The sequence below is a fragment of the Protopterus annectens genome, chromosome 5.part1, assembly GCF_019279795.1.
Source record: "Protopterus annectens isolate FY-2018-M chromosome 5.part1, PAN1.0, whole genome shotgun sequence".
Lineage (NCBI taxonomy): Eukaryota > Metazoa > Chordata > Ceratodontiformes > Protopteridae > Protopterus > Protopterus annectens.
Window position 1 is genome coordinate 417,272,974 of NC_056736.1, and position 23,117 is coordinate 417,296,090.

The 23,117-nt window shown below is 46.3% G+C and overlaps 1 protein-coding gene across 1 annotated transcript in view; it reads right to left on the minus strand.

The window, feature by feature from the left end:
* The window catches only part of LOC122803295, a 347,178-nt gene that overhangs the window by 224,323 nt on the left and 99,738 nt on the right, over positions 1-23,117 (minus strand). Inside the window, exon 2 of the mRNA XM_044072866.1 lies at positions 2,136-2,248. Coding sequence (XP_043928801.1) covers positions 2,136-2,248 — 113 coding nt within the window. The remainder of the gene's footprint in view (positions 1-2,135; positions 2,249-23,117) is intronic.

Here is a 23,117-nt window from a genome sequence, read left to right on the forward strand (position 1 = left end):
TTACACAATTTGACAGCATTCTAGAAGTTTCTTCAAGCATACTATTGCTCTGATACCAGTTTTTGGTTGTGGTATTGCTTTTCTTATTATTTTTTTGTAGGTATTTTCAGTTTTTTTTATTGATTTGAGTATCTTCTTTCATACAGATCAATGTTAGTCATGACAAAAAACTATGCCTGCCAGTGGGATTTTGAAGTTTGTGAAGGAGAAGGAATCTGTAACCGAATGTGAAGTTTAGTTGACCTGTGCTATTTACTACCTGTGTAAAAAGCACAGATTCAATACGAAGGTAACTAGAAATCTGTCTGCACAGCATTCAGATCTATTTATCTAGATCTAGATAATGATTGTTTTAAAACAGAACTGGATAATAAACTCTATGATGAATAGCTATATATATATAAATATATATATATATATATATATATATATATATATATATATATATATATATATATATATAAATATATATATATATATGTGTGTGTGTGTGTGTGTGTGTGTGTGTGTGTGTGTGTGTGTGTATATATATATATATATATATATATATATATATCTATAGATAGATAGATACAGGGAGAGAGAGAGAGAGAGAGAATGATTGTTTTAAAACAGAACTAGATGATAATTTCTGTTGTGCACCAGTATACAGAATGTGATTATAGCAAAATAATAAAGAACACTAGATGCACCAAAAAAGCTGGTCTATAATCAGAATTATGTGGTCATGTGAGTAAATAGACTAATCTGTTTCTCACTGTCTACCTTCTTTTTTCTTATATATGGTATTTCTGTCAGTTAATTAAAAGTTCAAAATATAAAGCGGCAAAATATTTAGCCACAAACATCAAATTCAAAAACACCAAACAATGGAAGACAATTGAAAAGGAGTTGTGTGACATTGTGGTGTAGCAGAGATCATATAATTGGCAATTTCTCCACTGCAATGTGATCTCAGGTTTACTATACATATGTATATATGTGAAGGGTGCAGGGTGTCTTGCCTTCTACAAAAAAATTATGTTTTTTTATTTTGTTGGTTTTGGTGTTTTTGATGATGTTTGTGGCTTGATATTTTGCCATTCATTATTTTGGAAATGTTATGATATGACATAGATCTCATCTGTTGTATCTAGATAGATAGATAGATACATACATAGAGAGATAGATAGCTTGAGCAATCATTTGTTCTGCTTGTAATCAGGGGCTACCCAAGGTTTTGGAAACTCCAGCCTCCAGTACAAATAGAATTAAATAAGAAACAGACAAGGGATGGGGCTCCTGTAAGGTCAGCAGCGTGTATCATGCTGCAGATAAAACTGCTGGTCCTTCAGTCTCTGTACCTGTTGAGCAGACATGACAGCTGTCAAGTTATACTGTTACTACATAATTTTAATAAGCACATAGAACATGTGAAAGGGTCTGCTGCTCTCTGTTATTGTCAATACCATATATGCACTTGTCAAAAGGAAAAGTATCTTTATTCCAGCAATAATGCACATACATATTCACACATATATGCAGCACCACCAGCTAAGCAACCTCTGCTGTCATTTAGATGGTGTTTAAGTATAAATAAAGACATTTCTTGCTAGAATCTAAATTAGAAAAAAAGAATGATCTTATTAGTTAAATATAATACAAAATGTGTTTGCTATTGTTTAATCTTAACAAAAAAGGTCCTTATCACTGTGTGAATAATTCATCTCTATGAAGGTAAATTAGATTCTTTGAAGGTGACTGCCCCGTGAATGTCTTACTTGTTTTAAATACTCATTTTTGTCACTGCAACTGTAACTGCTCAGTGATTTATAGACACAAACAATTAATGATTATCAACATAGAAAAAAATTAAGAAGTGGCTTTAGACTTTCAGTTTCTTTTAAATGTGCATGTAACATTAATTATGTATATCATTGCCTCATTTACATGTTTCTCTGTGCATTAAAATTTCTTTAATTTGGCATTCTTATCCATCAGTACAAAAAGAGTGTTGCAGGATTCATGATAGCTATGTATGAAGTTCCTAAAATTCCCAACATATTAGCTATTAGAAAACTAGCTTCATAAGTCTAATCATTGTAAATTAATGACAGTGATTTTTATTTATTTACATTATCATTTTTTTATCATACCTGAGATAGGAAGTACCCTTTGACGTAGAATCCTGATACCTGACGACTCCTAAAATTTCATATTCATTTTTCCCATTAACAATTCTGTGCTGAATTATTGCACCTCCTTTTAACTGTCAGAAACAAAAGCAAAACATTGTGTTAATTCAAGGACATATTTAACAATTATTTAAAATAAACATTTTCATGTATGAAATAAGAATACAACACAAGGTTCATTATTAAAAGTACAAAAAGCAAACTCCTTGAAAATTTTAGAGCAAGAGCATCATATTATTCAAATGTATCTCATTATGAAGAGCATTCCTCATTTGAGTTTTAAAAAAAAAATCCAAGTTTCCCACAATTCCCAATTGAAGAGATCTGTCACACATTTGATGTTAAGAATGATATCTGTGGGGGGGGGGGAAGCATGTGACAACACTTATTTACTGCTGTGCTATAAATATTTCTGACAGAAACTTTTTGTTTGAATAACCCTAAACAGTTCAACTAGTGAATTTTGATAGTCTTTGGTGTTATAAAGAATTATTTAAAGAAAATAAAAATGAAAATCTAATAGCTTTCCTGTCAAAAACTGTGTAAAAATAATTTCTTTCACTGTATCTGGCAGCAACATGAGTACACTAAGGCAGCACATCAGGATTCTTCGTGTAAGAAAGAGAGTCAGTCATTTTTGTCTCATTTTCAAGAATTATCAATAAAAATGGACAGACTGGACAATAAAATTGATGATTTTAAGAAACAGTGTTCCAAATAAATGGAACAAATTAATAAGGCACTTTGGATTCAGAAAACTCAGATCTCTGGCATCTAAGAATCCCTTAATATTATGGATGGAAGGCTAAATGAAGGAGAAAACAGCACTACTTTTTTATTGCAGCAAAATAAAATCTTGGCAGCTAAAGAAAACAACCTTGAAAATAGATCTGGAAGGAATAATATTCATATATTTGGACTTCCTGAAGGTACTGAACATAACAATATTATTTTTTTTTTAACTGCCTGGCTTCCTAAGACTTTAGATCTCTCTGAAGCTCTCTCTTTTGGGATGGAGAGCGAATACAAGTCGCTAAGTTAACCTGCTGCAAAATCTGATTCTTTTCCGAGGTCTATAGTGGTGAAATTTATTTCTTCTCAAGACAAAGAATTGGTACTTAAAACTGCAATGGTGAAGTCACCACTTAAATATGATGGAAATAATGTGTTTTGACAATGACTACTCAGCAAAAGTGATGGCAAAAAGAAAACAATTCCTTCTACTTATTAGAGAACTTAAAATAAGCAAATAAAAGTACATTTATTGTTCCTGACCAGACTAAAGATTTTCCTTACAAATGGGGTTAAACTCTTTGAAGAACCTGACCCTGCTTTGTCATTTCTACAAATAAAATTCTTGAACAAACAGAGTAAATGGATTCGACTAATATATCGTCAAAGAGGCATACAGATTCAAATGGAAGCAAGATAAGTGAGAAAAGGAAAAAAAGGGGACAATGAAGAAGTTTCCTTCTTCCTTTTCCTTTCTTCAATCCTTATTTACAATGAATGCAACATGATGGTAATGCATGTTTGTTTTTTCCTTTTTGTAAACAAGCACAATGTTAGTTTTATATAATCCTGTAACAGTAAAGCAAGAAACAATAACATACTCCGTTAAAACATAAATATAAACTTGATCACAAGTAAGTAGGCTGCATATGAAAGGTAATTTCACTCTTTTTTCTGCATTAAATTTATTTATTTTACAGTTAATTAACAATATATTTTTATGAGTTGGAACAAAAAGTTATACATTTTAACAAAAACATACACCCCCGGATTCATGAAGCTCGGCGCAAGGCCGGTGTAAGGCGTGCGCCGGCAGTGCAGTGTATAATCGGCATAGCAGCGCCACATGCATAGTAATGAGTGCGCGCCGCAACCACAAACACGTGCAGAGGGCACGTGTGCGAGCCCAAGTAGGATGTGCCCGTAGGCGTGGCCAAGCCGGCAGGCGAGGAGCAACCTAAAGTGCTGACTGTCACAGGCCGCCTGCAATAGTAACCACACCAGCCAGTGTCCGTGGATAATGAAACGTACGCAGAGTATGCAACATAGTATCTGTTTACACAAAACGGAGAACCAAACATTAACCCATGAAGTCCAAATTGTACCCGTCCAAGGAACAAAGGATACGCGTAATACCGTGTCCATCATGCAATGCACTGTCAGTGGGCATACCCAGTGAAGGTGTACCGCAGCATGTCAGCGCGCTGCACCTACACACAAGTAGCCCTATGGGCATGGTCACCAGCAGTAGTGAGAGTACACAGCCGGGCAGCCGTGTCTATACAACATTCAGAAGGAAACCAGATACCCTAAACACAGACAAACATGTGCATAGCAACATGTACTACACCCAGCAACGTGCCTGTCGCATACACATAGGACGGTGTATGCCAAAGCGTAATATCCAGAAGCAGAACCCATGCATGCAAATGTAATACACAACAGCCCCGTCATAGCACGTAACCCGCACCCATGTACGACCGTGCACCCAACCCAGCTAGCAGCCTTGCACAGCTGCACACCTACACACAGTGGGTATACCTCAAATGTAGTATGAAGTATTGTCCTAGGCAGTGCCACGCGGGCAAATATGTACCCCACATGTCAACATCCCACCTCAGGTACTGATATCCAAATGGCTGCATGTGAACGTGTCGGCAGAATGTGTACATCCCGCATGTGGTATGGACCTGTCAAAACCCCATAGGTGTTCACACACCACGGTGTCCATAACTGTACACATCTGGACAAAGCAGTATGTTCAGCCACCATACTGATGATTAGCTATGCAGACATGTCAAACACAACACATAGGGCGTAACATCTGCCCACCAAGCAGGACACCCCAACAGGGTGCCACATGCACAGAAGGTGAAGGTGGGACATCACACATAGAGAATAGTGGTGCCGGATGGCCAAACACCCACGGCCAATGCAAAGGATTGAATAACATGTATATGCCTGGATGAATGGGTATGTCATATCATGGGAATAGGCTAAGCTATCCAACATAATAGCCATGCATACCAGATACAAACTGCCAGTAACACACAGTAGTAATGCAGGAAGGCATACACGACTGTGGGAATATCACAGGACATATGGCATGTGCCAAGTGTTGATGCATGACACAAATGTCCAGGATGGGGCTCCCTGCAAAGAGGAACATGTGCCAACCCCACCCCCCCACAGATGTATCGGCAGTGGAAACACAACCCAAACACACACCAACACCACCGTCCATCCCATGATAGCAACGGAGGCCGGTCAAAGACCACCATGATGCGTGCACAAACAGGGACACGTGTAACCGATGCCCTGACAACCCCCCACAGGCCAATGAATAATAGTATGGACATATGCATGTAATGCTGTGAAGGATGTGTGGTAGTCCTCAGTATCACAGAGGTAGGTACACAGATACACTGTAATCAACAGTGACATATGTGCACTGTACACAGCATACCTGCAGGTAATACATAGTTCAATCATGTGCCACAGAAATATCCACATACGAATGAGGACAGGGGATAGACAAGTGTGAATGGGACAAACTATGAACATAGGTTCATAGGTTCATAGTAGGCTATCCGCCCAAGGGCATCTATAAGCCTAGCCCATAGTTATGTTGCCTTTGCCACCCCTTCAGTTTGAAGAAAACTATGCCTATTATATTGCTGTACCTCTGTCAAGCAGTGACACTGAAGTAATCCCTGGGGTATATCTGCAATCTCCCATCCATTGGTCAAGATTCCCCTCGAACAAGGCCAGCGAGGTGCTCTGCCTCACATGTACTGGGATGTTGTTCCACAGCATAGTGAGTGTCTGGGTGATGAATCTGTCCCTCCAGCACGTTCTATTAATGACTGTGTCAAGGTTTACATCACCTGCCCTTGTGGTTCTGAGGGATCTCGATTCTTTAGGTGAAGCATAGTCATCAAATCTGGGTTCGACATGGCCTTGTATGTCAGGCACAGGTCACCTCTGAGCAAGTGGTATGTGACTGAATAGAGCTGGAGTCCTTTCAGTCGGGCAGCATAACACATATTCCTGAGACCTTGCATCCGTTTGTCGATGAACTGTTGGGGCCTTTCCAGCTGCTGCAGGTGTTGGGTCAGATACATTCTGAACGGGGCATTGTAGTCAATCATAGGTCTAATGAGTGATGAGTACAAGGGGACGATGACCTCCCCTGATCTGGATGTGAATCCCTTCATGATCAGGTGGGCAATGTAGAAGGTCTACCTAACTACGTTAGCAACGTGTGTGTCGAACGAACGGTTACTGACAACCTGGGTCCCCAGATCCCTGGTAACTCCCTCTGTGCTCAGTGGATTGCCACCTATATGGTAGCTAGGGGTAACCTTGTTCTTCCCAAAGAGTATGACTATGCATTTCCCAGCATTTAGCTGTAGGCCATGTCTCTGGCACCAGTTATCCATATCTGTGAGGCCCTTCTGAAGGATATCTGTGTCAGATGTGTGTCCGACTATGGCACCCAGTTCGCAGTCATCTGCAAACATTGTCAGCCATAACCCCCCTGTGTTTGCTTGTACTTTGGAAATGTAGATGCCGAAAAAGAGTGGACCCAGGACTGAGCCCCGTGGGACACCACCTGTGACCGGCTGTGAGTCTGACATGGCGCCAGCAACTATGACCGTGTGGGTTCTGTCACTTAGCCAGTTTGCAACCCATCTTGCGATGTATGGGTTTACATTCAAGCTGATGAGTTTATCAATGATACCTGAGGGGGGTATTGTGTCGAAGGCCTTTGCCAGGTTGAGGTAGGCTGTATGGACTGCTTGACCTCATCAATGGCCTTGGTGACTGTTCCTAAAAGTCAACCAAGTTTAAAAGGCATGATCTGCCTTTGACCAAGCCAAACTGGGTTGGATCCAAAGTATGCAAGTCCCCTATGTCTTTATCTATGAGTTCCATTATGATCCTTCTCCATGGCTTTGCAGATAAGGCTTGTCAAGCTAATGGGATGGTAATTACCAGGGTCAGTGGAGGCACCGCCTCTGTGAAGTGGGACTACAGTCGCCTTGCGCCACTACTTGGGTACGTTACCTGAGGTGAGGCTAAGATTAAACAGCTGTCCTAACTGTGGGTTTAATTCCTCATTGAGTTCGTGGAGTACACAGCTGGGACACCATCTGGTCCCATGGATGCTGTGTTTACTGCCTTGGAGAGAGCATTTCCCACCTGTGCGTTACAGATGTTCTGGGGGCTACAATCCTCTGGTATAGATATCTCTCCATGTGGGGGGGGGGAGTTTGCACCGAACCTGTCAGCCAGTATGTTGGCAATGTGTGTAGGTTCAGTAATCTTCACATCATTGTGACCCCAGTCTGAGCATATCTGTGAGTGTCCTCCCAGGTGTCCAACATAGCTAAAGAAGGCCTTATGATTGTCTGTCGAGTCCTTGGTGATTTATCTGTCGAATTTGCCCTGGATGATTTCATGAGAGCATGTAGTTCTTCACATATAATGAGCAAGGGTGTCTTACCTTACAAGGATTCCGCTCTATCTTATAGTAGCTACCTCCTTTTGTTGTAGAGCTTGTTTATGGCTGGGGTCCACCAGACCGGATGCTTGGCTTTGGTACAAAGAGTCTCAGTTTTGTATGGGATTGCCTGATCCATGCAGTCCTGTAGGTGCTGGTAGAAGGCATATGTAAGTGATTCAGCGGTTTGAGTAATGTTTACCACTGGCTCAGGGGCCTTAAAGGAGACCACACTAATGTTTAGAAGTGTGAAGTCGGCTTCTGAGAAAGGCATACGTATGGTAACCGGCACCACCCACAGCATTGTATGCCGATAACAGAAGCTATTGTAGGTTGTCCAAACACACGTGTCCGTATACATGGAACATCATAGCAATAAACCACGCCCGGATGTGGGTAATGCTAGATATACCCACGGCAGACATGGTGCGTTCCCGAGGCTGACGCCTGAGGGACCACACACATAGCCGGCCTTAGGCATAGGCCAACTAGGCAGCCGCCTAGGGCGCCGCTCTACTAGGGGCACCTTTCCAGCCTTTATTTGGTGTAGGTAGACTAGGATGGGGGTAGCGGGTGATGTGGTGGGGGCACCATGGAGTCCTTTTGCCTAGGGCACCACTTGACCTAAGGCCGCTCTTGCGGCGTGGGTAAATACAGCAGTACCCACACCCAGACGTGGGTCATTGCTAGTATGCCATATCATCTATGGAAAGAAACCATATATTCCCAGACATAATGGCACAGCATAATGCCTGTCCGCCGCCCAAACGCTGACATACGGCACCCGCGGCAGTGCGGACGTACTGCGCGAGATGTCCGTTACCAATGTCGACACTGTCTCGCTATGTGAAACAAAGTCAACATAGCAATTCAATACTAAACAGCGACGGAGAGCCCGATGTCCCCGTTGCTGAGCTGTTCAACCTGTTCCGCCATGTTAAATGTGTGTAGCAGAGCGGGACTGCCCCAAACTAAGCAACGGACATGTCCATGGCTCAGTGAAAGCCGTCACGCAATGTTAAACCCATGTAATATAGTGAGACAGGTTATAAATACCGAGGTTTAGTAATGGAAATAGGTCCGTTCGACCAGACCGTGTGCAATTACTATAACAAGATCTACAACGGGCACGCCGGCCAATCACCGCATACGGTTAGGAATAATGGGGGGGTATGGTATCATAGACACGGACAAACCATGCCCATGTGACTCGTCTGACATTCGTACACGGTCAGGGCAGTTCCGTACACAAGGCGGACAAGACCAAACCCAAAGCACCACAGGAACACCCTGACAATCGAAGGCCTGTATGCGTAGGGGATATAAGCCCCTGTGATCTGAATATCCCTGCGGTCACGACATATGCATCCTGGGACATGAGCGGGAGGGAATAAGGAATGTTTAACATGTAGTACCGCACCTTTCCCAGCAGGAGAATGGATGCCTGTGACGTACGTGAGTGCGGGGGGGGTGGGGGATATGTAAATTTAGCTAAGTACCATGGGTATGCATATAAATGAGACCGAACAGCTAACGTGTAGTGGTCACAGTAACCGGCAAACGTGAATGCAGTCCCGTTTGAATTACGACTATAGAACATATAAATGTGAACGTGTACGTAATGCGTCCATGCCGCAAAGACTGTTACATGTGTAAAGGTGAAAGTGCATTCCGCACACGTCCGTCAACCGGATCAGAGATATGTTACCGGAACAGTTACAACTAACACAGACCACGTAACCACACAGACCCAGTAAACATATGTAACCAGAATACGGATATGCATGTGCGTCTGTGCGTAACCCACAATTAGGAAATGCAAGTGCGCGTGTGCGTGTGTGATCCGCTCACAGCAGGGAAAGTTAAGGCTGTGTCCTCCACGTCAATCATACATGTCTCAAAACTGTCAGCCTCTGAAAGTATGGAATCGGGCAATGCCATGTAAAGTACCGTTAGAAATAGTGAGAAACACACGCTATGTGATAAGACAAACATAGAATGTGGATAGAATAACGTGTGTGTTAGTAGTATGGATTGACGACGGTTATGCATCTGTAACCCGACCCACTTGTCAGAAGGTGCCCCGTCGAAATGTGTTCAGTTGGCTCACACTTGTTGACCGGGCTAGGCTAGCTGGATATATGTCCAGTGTCAGCAGAGGCCCGTGGAGAAATGCTCCACACACAATAATAGCACAACATACCAAAGTACTCATATATGTAACCAAAAAAGAACAACAATAGAAAGTGTCCTGAAAGGACTGGTTACACACAGATCCCAGATGACAGAGAAATATATGGCCAGTGGAAGCACGTCACAATTATGGGATCAGGTCCCTATAGAAGCAAGAAGGTCTCACATGACACGCCAGCGAATTGCCAGATAGACACAGGTCAATGTAACACACAGCAAGATTAAGGGCCAACCAGCCGTACACCATGCCAGAACCTGTACAGTGGAAAGGTATGGCATGGTAATTGATGTGTGTACACAGGTAATCTACAGACAGTAACAAAGCAAGGTATGAAACGAGGGGTTCACATGTATATATCTACACACAGTAGTCCGATGGCCCGTATATATGACGCATGGACATAGATTTGTCACTTGAAAACAAGATGTAAACAACTACAGTTTATTCCATATCATATTGATATAGTTATAATACAGTCATATTTATATTTAACATTGTGACTCTTATTTACATTCATATTTATACAAAATATGCATTTCATTGTACTTATTTATTCCATGATTTGGAATCTTAATGCAACAATTATACACACTGATATACAATATCATTATCAACACACTACATTCTAAGGTTTACTCACAACAATTATCAACTATGTTTCAATATACTGATTGTATTGACCAATATTGTATTTATATTAACACATTGTTGTTGTATTATTGTTTCCATTAAGTAATGTATGCAACACTGATTTGTATATGTCACTTTATCATCAAGACTTGGAGCACTGTCCACTTAACTATGAGCAGGTTTATTAATTAATTGACTTTAAACTGACTGTGAAGGAAGTGTATAAGGGACGACTATCTAATGTATTTCGTACTCCGACGATGCCCCATGTTAGTGGGTGAAAGAGCTCAGTATCTTCTGACTGTGGAGTGTATCGTTTTTGTCATCGTCTGTTTTGGCATGGTTTATGTTCAATAATGTCTTTTATGAAGATGACCAGGACTCAAGGTTTGCTGTATTTCCGCTTACTGGCACATGGATATAGATAGGCCAAGTAATACATAATATGGGTAGTCAAACAGACATCCACGATTGGGGAACATACAGCAGCAGTCAAAACCACTGGCCAGATGGTGACAGTCCAACAAGTTCTACACTTTACATATGCACATTGGTGTCCATTGTAGGACTCCAAAAATTGATCCGTTCGCAATATCAACCAGCTGCGATCGACCCAGAAGAAATGACAGCCGTGACTACGGCACAGCTAGACATATGCACCACCAGCGTGTTTAAGGTTGATGACAAGTGTCCATGAAATGCAGGACATATGAACAGAAATCCCCAGATTGTCGAGTCCATAGAAGTGCGTCCATATCCCAGTCCCGCACACATGAAGGATGTGTAATGTGCACCGTCGAGGGTTGCAGCCATGGGATCCTGGGTATGCAGAAATGGGGCTCGGTGTTGTTTGGCAGATAATCCGTTGTCCCGCCCCGTGGGAGGGATGTGGGTATAGCACATGCCTTACTCCCCACTAATGATGCAAAGCATCCACCGGATAATGCTAAAAGCAGGTGTGAAATGTGTACAGCCCTATATCAGTGTCCAGTAGGCAATTCCCATGGATGGACAAGCGTATGACCAAGACGGCACCCATAACTGGAAACCTGGTGGAATTACACAGCTGCAGTAAGGCATAGCACAGGAAATACAGATAGGGACTACATTAGACATTCCCCATACAAAGTCAGACCGCCGTGCGAATACCGGCATACACAGCTCTCAATCTGCCATCACCAAAATGGGGATCACTCGCTTCCATAATGCGGAACAAATGGGCGACCTGTGGAACACATACTAATGGCACACTAACAACTTCAACTAGGAAGGTCATAGGATGGTTAAACTATGGCGTTCCCACTTATAAAGAAGATCCTTTAATGAATTAATATGATTAATGTCAATTGACCATGGAATACACCTAATCAACATAAAATAACTGCTGGCACCTTATGGCACACAATCCAAAAAACACATAGGTAGATGAAACAGTCAACGTAGAAATTGTCCAGGACAGTGCCCAAATGGTATAAAAAGGTTCCTTTATAGACAAGTAAGCGCTTTCACCCGTAGGCTCTGTCAGACTTATACATAACATAAAAGCATCCAGGCTTTAAATATCCCTCCTTACACTTTCATTGGTCAATTTCTCATCAAACAATGAACAATTAACCCCAGCATATAAAGCACAGACGCAATGTTAACTACACACACATATATTAACATCTTCAAAACATCCTATTAAAACATGTATTATATGATATTGTACTATGCCTAATACTCATCAATTAAAAATCTAACAATATATATAGAAAATATGTATATTATATCAATGTAATACAGTGGTAAACAACTGAAAGAGTGGACTAATGGGTGTTAAATGTATAGCTGTACCTAAACTACATTCCTGTTATTTGGGTTTAAGCCACCTGCTTCTCAAAAGAGGCTTAATCTGTGCTTCATCATTCAGCCCTGGTGTGTGGTCAACTATCCACCTAATAATCCATCTCAATCCGCATTCTAAAGTATAGTTGATAAGGTCCCCCCCTCTGGGATTAAAATCTAGCCTTTGTAAAACACTGAATGTAAAAGTATGCCTTGTGATGTGCTCATAGCTGGCTGTAGGCATAGGCCAATCCGGCGACTGCCTAGGGCGCCGCACTAGCAGGGCCACCTTTCTAGTAGGTATGTCATGTAGGTACACCAGGATGGGGGCATCATGTGTTGTGGTGGTGGGCGCCATGGAGCCCCATCGCCTAGGGCAGCGGTTGATCTAAGGCCGCTGCCGTAGGAGGGGTAGTACGGTCTGCAGGTATGTGCTGAAGTGCACATGAAACAGCAGTCTACAAGGATTACCCATAGTGGCGACACCTGCACAGACGGCTATAGCGGGACATACACGACCATGCATACAGCTCAGATAGACATACACACACCATAAACAGGCAATTATACACAAGGTTTATGGCGTGTACGGGTACAGTGTCAGTACAGCAAGGATAGCTGTCTGCCACGATATCCAGCAGATGTCTCTAGGGCATGCCGGAATACGGACGTTGCATGGACAATGAGTGGATATGCATCGTACCACAGTTCTATGTGTCAGCCGTGCAAATATGCGATACATGGGACAGACAGCTGTCCATGCAAGAGCAGCACTATGGGCATAACATAAGTATGTATATATACATCGAGAACGATACAGACGGACACATGTGGCTAGGCCGGGAGTGTAACGTACACAGCACCACCCCACCACACCACAGCAGGGCGCACGTGGAGAACACGCTATGGAGGTCGCCAACCACAGCAGGCACACAGGCAGTCCACGAGCTGCATCTCACCATCCACAAACACAGAGATGGCGGCAGGATATAAGTGTTCTGCGGAAACTCTAAAGCCATAACCTATGAACCCATGCGGCTGGGAGCATAGACACACACACACAGCTGGCAGGCATGGGGATTGACCTTACCCCCACCTACCCAACCGCACAACAGTATGACACAGGTATGGAACGCTACGTGGACCACTGAACACAGCACCGTCAGAGGCACACGTCTAGGTGGGTGACAACATCCGTAAAGGAATAGACACCGATAGCCAAGGTATGTGTTGCGAAGCGTCTAAAATAACTACTCTCTACAGGGGCAGCTGTAAACACACACACACACACACACACACGGGGAAGGGCCGAGAGTTGAACCTACGCCTACCTACATGAACACACTACAGCATGATGCATTTACAGAACGCGCTACCGAGATTACTGAGCACAGCGCTGTCAGAGGCATACTTCTAGGCGGGTGACATCATCCGTAAAGGAATAGATGCCAATAGCTAAGGTATGTGTTGCGAAGCGTCTAAAAGCATGACCATCTGCAGAGGCAGCTGGAAACACACACACACACACACACACACACACACACACACACACACACATGGGGAAGGGCCAGGAGTTGAACTTACACCTACCTACATGAACACACTACAGCATGATGTATTTACAGAATGCGCTACCGAGATTACTGAGCACAGCGCTGTCAGAGGCATACTTCTAGGTGGGTGACATCATCCGTAAAGGAATAGATGCCAATAGCCAAGGTATGTGTTGCGAAGTGACTAAAGGAACTACTCTCACCAAGGGCATCTGGAAACACACACACACACACACACACACACACACACACGGGGAAGGGCCGGGAGTTGAACCTACGCCTACCTACATGAACACACTACAGCATGATGCATTTACAGAACGCTACCGAGATTACTGAGCACAGCGCTGTCAGAGGCATACTTCTAGGCAGGTGACATCATCCGTAAAGGAATAGCTGACAATAGCCAAGGTATGTGTTGCGAAGCGTCTAAAAGCATGACCATCTGCAGAGGCAGCTGGAAACACACACACACACACACACCTCACACACACACGGGGAAGGGCCGGGAGTTGAGCTTACACCTACCTATATGAACACACTACAGCATGATGCATTTACAGAACGCGCTACCAAGATTACTGAGCACAGTGCTGTCAGAGGCATACTTCTAGGTGGGTGACATCATCCGTAAAAGAATAGATGCCAATAGCCAAGGTATGTGTTGCGAAGCGACTAAAGGAACTACTCTCACCAAGGGCATCTGGAAACACACACACACCTCACACACACACGGGGAAGGGCCGGGAGTTGAACCTATGCCTACCTACATGAACACACTACAGCATGATGCATTTACAGAACGCGCTACTGAGATTACTGAGCACAGCGCTGTCAGAGGCATACTTCTAGGCGGGTGATATCATCCGTAAAGGAATAGCTGACAATAGCCAAGGTATGTGTTGCGAAGCGTCTAAAAGCATGACCATCTGCAGAGGCAGCTGGAAACACACACACACACACACACACACCTCACACACACACACGGGGAAGGGCCTGGAGTTGAACCTACACCTACCTACATGAACACACTACAGCATGATGCATTTACAGAATGCGCTACCGAAATTACTGAGCAGGGCACTGTCAGGAGGCATACCCCTAGGTGGGTGATATCATCTGCAGAGGCAAGGCAGCCGATAGGGAATGAAGACAGAGTGCGCAGTCACACAGTATGTTACCATCCCAAGGTGGGCGTACAGTAACACGGTAGTGCTGCACTCGGGAATACCAACTAACTACGGAGCACAACATCACGACATGGATACAGGATGCACCACAGACAGTATACCCTATGAGAGGGCATCCGGCGTGCACGATGTAGGCAGCCATTGTGGCATACCAACCACATATGACTCACCTGGACGGTCACCATGGCTATGCAGGATGTCATTGGCCATGCCTACACGCCTAGTAGCAGACATCGGTGCCGACTGTACCGTGTACCCCCTATTGGCGTACTGGGCATGCCCTCACACCTAGCGGTTGCGAAGGGGAAACATACATGCACATGGGGTATCATCACAGACGGGCGCGGTGTGCACTGTACTGTGTGTCCATCTACACAGCTGCTTACTGGGCATGCTCACACACTTAGAATCTGCAGAGTGCAGACATGCATACACATGGGGTGGAATCATGGAAGGGCAGATTGTGGACCGTCGTGTGTGTCCACCCACACAACAGCAACCAGGGCATGCTCACAGACGTGGCGGTTGCGAAGGGGAAACAGACATGCACACGGGGTATCAACGCAGACGGGCGTGGTGTGCACTGTACTGTGTGTCCATCTACACAGCTGCTTACTGGGCATGCTCAGACACTTAGAATCTGCACAGTGCAGACATGCATACACATGGGGTGAAATCATGGAAGGGCAGATTGTGGACTGTCGTGTGTGTCCACCCACACAACAGCAACCCGGGCATGCCACAGACGTGGCGGTTGCGAAGGGGAAACAGACATGCACACGGGGTATCAACGCAGATGGGCACGGTGTGCACTGTACTGTGTGTCCATCTACACAGCTGCTTACTGGGCATGCTCAGACACTTAGAATCTGCACAGTGCAGAGATGCATACACATGGGTTGAAATCATGGAAGGGCAGATTGTGGACCATCGTGTGTGTCCACCCACACAACAGCAACCCGGGCATGCTCACACACTTAGTATGTGCTACGCGCCGTCCGCCATGCAGACGGAGTGCACACACCACAAGTCACGGCCAGGTAAACCCGTACACACGCACAGGGTGGACACACATGTAGTTACACGTACACACACAGATGACAGCACAGGCGTCACGGGTGCAGGCTGAACATGTACACACTGCAGTGAACACTGTAGCTGCCATGCCAGCACCATGTCATCGGTGCAGCAGTATGCCTCATGGTCCAGCAACAGCATGTGACATATGTCCACAGGTCTATATGGCGGTGTACGTCCATCATGCAGAGTACACATGTACTATCAATGATCCCACGGGTGTGATGTAGTCCACCCATATCGGTACACATTGACAGGCATGCTCCACACATACCACGGGCCTGACACAGATATGATACATGACTGCAGCTGTACCACAGTGAAACAAAGTCTGGATATGTCATATATGTGATTGCCTGGCTGTGTGCACGGACTGCACACAGGACACATACGAAGCCTGTGATGTACCACATGCATAACACTGGCGTACGTGATAATACACACACGAATGGAAGGTGGACACATGTCTGTGGTATGCACCCCCTACAGGGTATAGCGGTGTTGACTGGGACACATACCCTTGTACAGTTTGCCTGTGACAGCTGTGATACCATACCACAGTCCATGTTCCATGTATGTTGACACACATGTCACAATGTAGCAATGCATACACACATGGCAACAGGGGATACATGTGACACGTGTACTGTGCATGGTGCAGCCATGCATGAGCGGTGTCCGATGTCCATAACAAAGTTGCAACCCCCTACCACATGCATACCCATCATGGGGGCCGTCATATGGTGGCATAGTAACAGCACGCATGGCGGTATGTGTGTACACCATGTGTTTAAACACCTGTCCACATGCATGTGTGCAGGTGCTGGTCACAGGTGTGTCACATACCATCCTACCCTGCCATGTGCATACAGTCTGCTATGTCGCCTTTACATGACAGCGCTGCCATAATGCATACCCATCGGCCATGTGTCATCGACCATATGTCACATGGCCACTGTAACCCTACCACCTCCCAAGTGCATATATTGGCACAGCTGCCAGATACAGTGGTGGTGCAGGATGCACTACATACCGCTGCACGCCTGCACATATCCCATATAGCGGGTGTGGCATTCCTAGCACCAACATGTGTGCAGGAATGTGTGCCCATGTATGCCACAGATCGGGGGACTATGTGCCACGTGCCACACATCACTGTACACCATGGTAGAGATCTGTACATACCTCAGTGTGGGGTGCATGGATGTGGATGGTGCAGTACATGCAACACGTCGTCCCTCCGTGTAGACATGTGTGGTCACCACCATGTCAGTGTGTCAACATGTGTGTATGTCTGCTGCCTGTTGTGAGGGTGTATGCAGATATAGTGTTGTGACTGGACACTAACCACACAGAGGACCATCCCGTACTGGTGCTGCATTGTACAGCCCTGTCAATGCCATACTTGTGAGCCTTACTGGCCACCTGTGCAAGACCGCCCCCTGTGACATGGCGTGTGGGTGCATTGTATTGTGAGGGTGCTGACCACACAGGCAGGTGTCCCCATCTGCACACAATGGGGTGTGTGCCATAGTGGTGTACGCCCCACGATTGCGGACATATTCCTGTACCGGTACAGCATCCAACTGCTGCACACCGTGCACCACAGCTGACAGGTGACACCTGCGGTCAGTTGCCAGCACACTGTGTATGACACCTGCAGAATGTCACCATACCTGTACTGTGTCATGCCATGTATGTGATGTCTCTGTCCACCGTAGCCTGTGGCACCGACCACAGGCGTCAGGTGCAGTATATGTGTGGACATGTGCGTCATGTACCGTGTAAGCAATGTTACATTATATCTGGCTCCGTGCTCCACAGGTTTACATGTAGAACCTCTCTACTTGCAATCTCAACTGTCTGTTCTCTATCACAAAAGCTCAGCACCTGCTCCCATAGTATTCCTACATAGGTAAAGTACATGTATACTAGATGGAGTACTACACTAGCCTAGAATCCCCTTGAGTACCCACTTCCCTATAGGTGCCTTCTGACCCAGTTACACAGCAAATGCATTCATGTTCTCTGGCATGTCGAAGGGTCAATTGCTAGCGACCTCTCCTGTTCAGATGGTGAATCTGGGCATCCTGAGGCAATGTTACAGGTGCCTCACGGACACGGACAAGCCGCACCTCCCCCACTAAACATGATACATGTGAGAGATGCAACTATATAGCCAGACAGGGGGCTGAGCTCTCTCAAACCATGACCGGCAAGACCAAACTGGAGGGGAAGGACACCATGCACACCACAAACCCAGTGTCACATGTAACTATCACAAATGCTAAACAAACACATGAACACACTAAGACATACTCGGAGGCACTGTTAAAACATGTAACGAACCTAACGAGGCCTCTGAAGCAGACACCCAAGCAACTGCCTCCACAAGACATAGGACATGCAACTCATAGTTCTCAACGTCAGTGTGCTAAACAGTCACAGCCCCAAAGGCCACACACAATGCCAGACACACTTGTAATGGGTGACACCACAGTCAGACACACCGACGTCCCACCCACCAGACTGAACAAGGGAATGATCACAGTAGGCTGCCTGTCAGGCGCTGGAATCCGCCACATAACACACGCACTCAGGTCACTCCGCAGCATGTACAAGTATGACGCGGTCATTGTCCATGCTGGTGTCCACGACCGGAGACATACCACCCTGGGATACATGAAAGGAGACATAGAGGGGCTCTCAGATTGTGTAGCCCAGGCCAGCATGTCCCTGACCCTGGGCAGTATCCCACCCTCATCAAGTATGATGCCACAATACTGGCTCCAAATGATCACCCTTGATAATTTGCCTGGTTACCGGTGTCAGTCTGAGGGGATCCAATTTCCTCTTGCCTGGGATGACATGCTTGGCACACCATGCCCCTTCGCAAGGGATGGCTCGCACCTGTCGCCCCTGGTCTTCAAGAGTTTGGCTAAGGCTCCTGCCACCCCCACAGTGCCCACTGCAGGCAAGGCTGGAATGATAAACCTACCACCGTAGACTACAAACCTGGAGAAAAGAAAGGGTAATACTGCTCAGTGCCAGTAGTCTACTCCCAAGCTGCACGCCCTCAAATGCCCTCCTCAGTATGGAGGACATCGATGTCAGTGCTGTGACTGAAACATTGTTCAGGGCTCCTGAGAGCACCCCAGCACTATCAGGTCATACCTCATATCACGCGTTCAGGACCATAACCCAGACCAAACACAGAAGGAGGGGGAGTCTCCATTTCCATGAAGGATACCCACACCTCCAGGTTGGCAGAAATGCACGTAGCAGCGGGGACCATCCAGGTGTAATTAACCATGGGTAGGACTGCCCTACAGTTTGTTGCATGCTACAGACCACCCTCCCAAACCCAGGATACCCGCACCGCCTTCCTGAAGACACTGGGGAGTATGAATGCTCTCACAACACCATCATATTGGGTGACATCAACCACCCATACATAGACCGGGAACATTACCCAGGACACAACACCCTACACCAAAGGTTCCAGGTGTTCATACACCCGAATGCTGTGGAACAACCATGCACCATACCCACAAGGGGAGGAACTATACTACTCCTGATCATCACACATGGGGACGACATGCTCCACACAGGATGTACATCCCTCAACGGTGAGGTCAGACCATATAGTGAACTCACTGGAGATCCGCATCCTGCACCCAACACCGGCAAGGGAGACCACAGTGAAGACCTCTCCACAGCGAACCCTACACATCATACGACTGGTGTGGTACCCTACAAGGCCTCCATGCCAGTGGTAAACACAGGTCACGCTGCTGAAACCCTTACAAATGCCTTCTATGAGCACCCCCAGGAATGTCTGGATCAAGCGATCTCTGATAACATCAGGACCTTGTCCACCAAAGGCAGGCACATGGTCTGGTGGACCCCAGCCATTAACAAACCATACAACAAGAGGTGAAAGCTACTACATGACAGAGCAATATCACTACCAGGGAAGGCATCACTGATCAATACTGGCGTTAACATATGATCACTCATACAATCATCCAAGGCCGCCTGTGGGACTGGACTTGCAAAGGACACATAAGACAACCATAAGGCCTTCCTTAGCTATGGTAGAAACATGGGTGGAAGCACACAGTTATGCTCGGAATTAGTCCAGAATAGTACAATGATCACTGAACCCACAGACATTGCCAACAAACTGGCAGACAGGTTCCGTGCATACATCTACCCTCACTCCCCCCCAAGAGGGGACGTATCTATCCCACCAGAGTCTAGCCTCTCAAACATCTTGAATGCCCAGGTGAGAGCTGATATCTGTAAAGCAGTGAACACAGCATCAATGGGACCAGATGGTGTCCCCGGCTGTGTGCTACACAACCTCAATGAGCGCCTCACCCCGCACATAAGGCTGCTGTTTAATCTTAGCCTTACTACAGGCTACGTACCCGATGGATGGCATATGGCAACTGTGGTCCCACTCCACCAAGGCAGTGCTCCTATGGACTCTGTACATCCCTGCCCTATAAGCTTGACAAGCCTTGTCTGCAAAGCTATGGAGGGGTCCATAATGGAGCCCATAAATAAAGACATTGGGGAACGACAAATACTGGAACATACCCACATCGGCTTAGTCAAGGGCAGATCCTGCCTCCTGAACCTGGTCGACCTGTTTGGAGGAGTCACTAAGGCCATTGATGGGGGTACGTCGGTTTGCACAGACTACCGTGACCTGGCGACAGCGTTCGAACCACACTCCACGCGGGCATCATAGAAAGGCTCACCAGCGTAGATGTAGAGACATATGTCACACGATGGGTTGCCAACCGGATGGAGGTCACAGGGTTAGTGTTCCTGGTGCCATGTCAGACTCCAAGCTGGTCTCGAGTGGTGGCCCACAGGGCTCAGTCCTGGGCCCCCTCCAGTTCGGCATTCAACTTTCCGACGTGCATGCAAACATAGGGGGATTGTGGCAGACAAGGTATGCAGATGACTGCAAACTGGCCACCATACTCAACACCCCATCAGACACGGACATCCACCTGAGGTCTCATAGAAATGGATAACTGGTGCCAGAGCCATGGCCTGAAGCTACATGCCAGGGAAGGTATAGACCTACCCTTTGGGAAAGACATGTTCACCCCGAATTACCACATAGGTGGTAATCCATTAAACATGGTGGACGTGATCAGGGACATGGGTACCAAACCTGTCGGTAACCTCTCTTGACACTCACATTGCCAATGTGGTTGGGAAGACATTCCACTGTGCCCACCTGGTCATGAAGGGGATGTCATTGTACCCCTGTACTCTTCACGCATCAGACCAATGATTGGGTACAACGCCACATTTGGAATGTACCTAACCTGACACCTGCAGCACTCGGAAGGACCTCAAACATTCCACAACACAGGGATAAAGGTGCTGAAACATATGTCACACGCTGCCCGACTGAGGGGACTCCAGCTGTATACCTTCTCATACCGTCTGCTCTGAGGTGATCTGTGCCTGACATACACGGCCATGTCCGACCTGGGTGTCATGGACATGTTCCACCTACTAGGATCCAAACAACCACGGGCACGAGAGCAACTGACAGAAACCTCAACACGGACATAAATAGGACATGCTGGAGGGACAGGTTCATCGCCCAGAGACTCCCTACACCATGGAACAGATTCCCAGCCCTTGTGAAGCAGAGCCCCTCACTGACTCTGTCCAAGAGTAATCCTGACGTGTGGATGGGAGATCGTAGGTATGCCCCAGGCATCATCTCTGTGTCACTGCTGGACAGAGGGACAGCAGACCAATGGATATAGTATCCTCATCCTAAGGGGTGGTGAAAGCCACACACACTCTGGCTAGGCTTACACATGCCGTAGGGCACATAGCCTGGTATGTACCTCTGCACCTATGTACCTATGTAGGTGTCCAGGGAGGTTGCGGGTACCTGTGGTATGCTGATATTGCCAGATGTGCCTGTGGGTAACCCACAGCTACACGTGGGGTTCTTATAACAGTGCTCCCAGTAGGCACATGCAAGTACACCATATGAGGCATACAGGTTAACAGAACCAACATGGTGCTACACATGTAACCATCACACATACCGTGTACACAGCTCAATGTATGCTGCACCTGCACTACATGGTATGTCTGCTGCATGATGACAGTACACAACCCACGTCACATACGCACCTGTCACTTGTCATACACAACCACTGCAACATACACATCACACACTATGCATACACAGGTATCACATACACCTCTCACTATCTTGTCCACCCTGTGCATCAGAATATATTTGCATAACTGTGCACCGATGGTGTGGATGACAGTGATGCGGCAGAGGCTTCATCATATGCACAGGGTGATATGTGTGCCAGGGGCATAGGCTGTACCAATGGATGACATCATGTGTGTGTTTAAGGGCCGGTGCATTTACTGAGCATGACTGTGCAGAATGCATGCGGATGTGGTGGAGCCCTACAGTTGTGTCTGCCGTGTGTGGGTATGTGTGTACACAGTTCAGCCATCTGTGATACCTACACGGGGTATACTTGGCAGCCCCAGACTGTACAGTGCAGGTTGTACGGCTCACTGTGTCCATCTACGGCCACGTGACCCTTGCCTGCCTGGGGTCGCACGGGCACTACCGGGTAGAGGTATGGAGTGGCCACTCTCCGATGATACATGTCTGCTGGAACCGTGTCCACGCTGGGACCGGCCAGGGCCACGTCCACATGGCCTGCTGTGTCCTGGTGTGGTTGGTGTAGCACCAGCTGCACTGCTGCTGCTACCGGCACTGTGTGAGTGGGCATGAGAGGTGGCACACACACGTCGACCTACACTAGGTGGTGTTGCTGGCCTACGGCCACGTGTCCTACGCCTCACCCCTACCAGGTGTTCCAGCACAGACAGCTCATGCTCGCGGATTGACATGCCTCAGTCGAGGATTCCAACCAT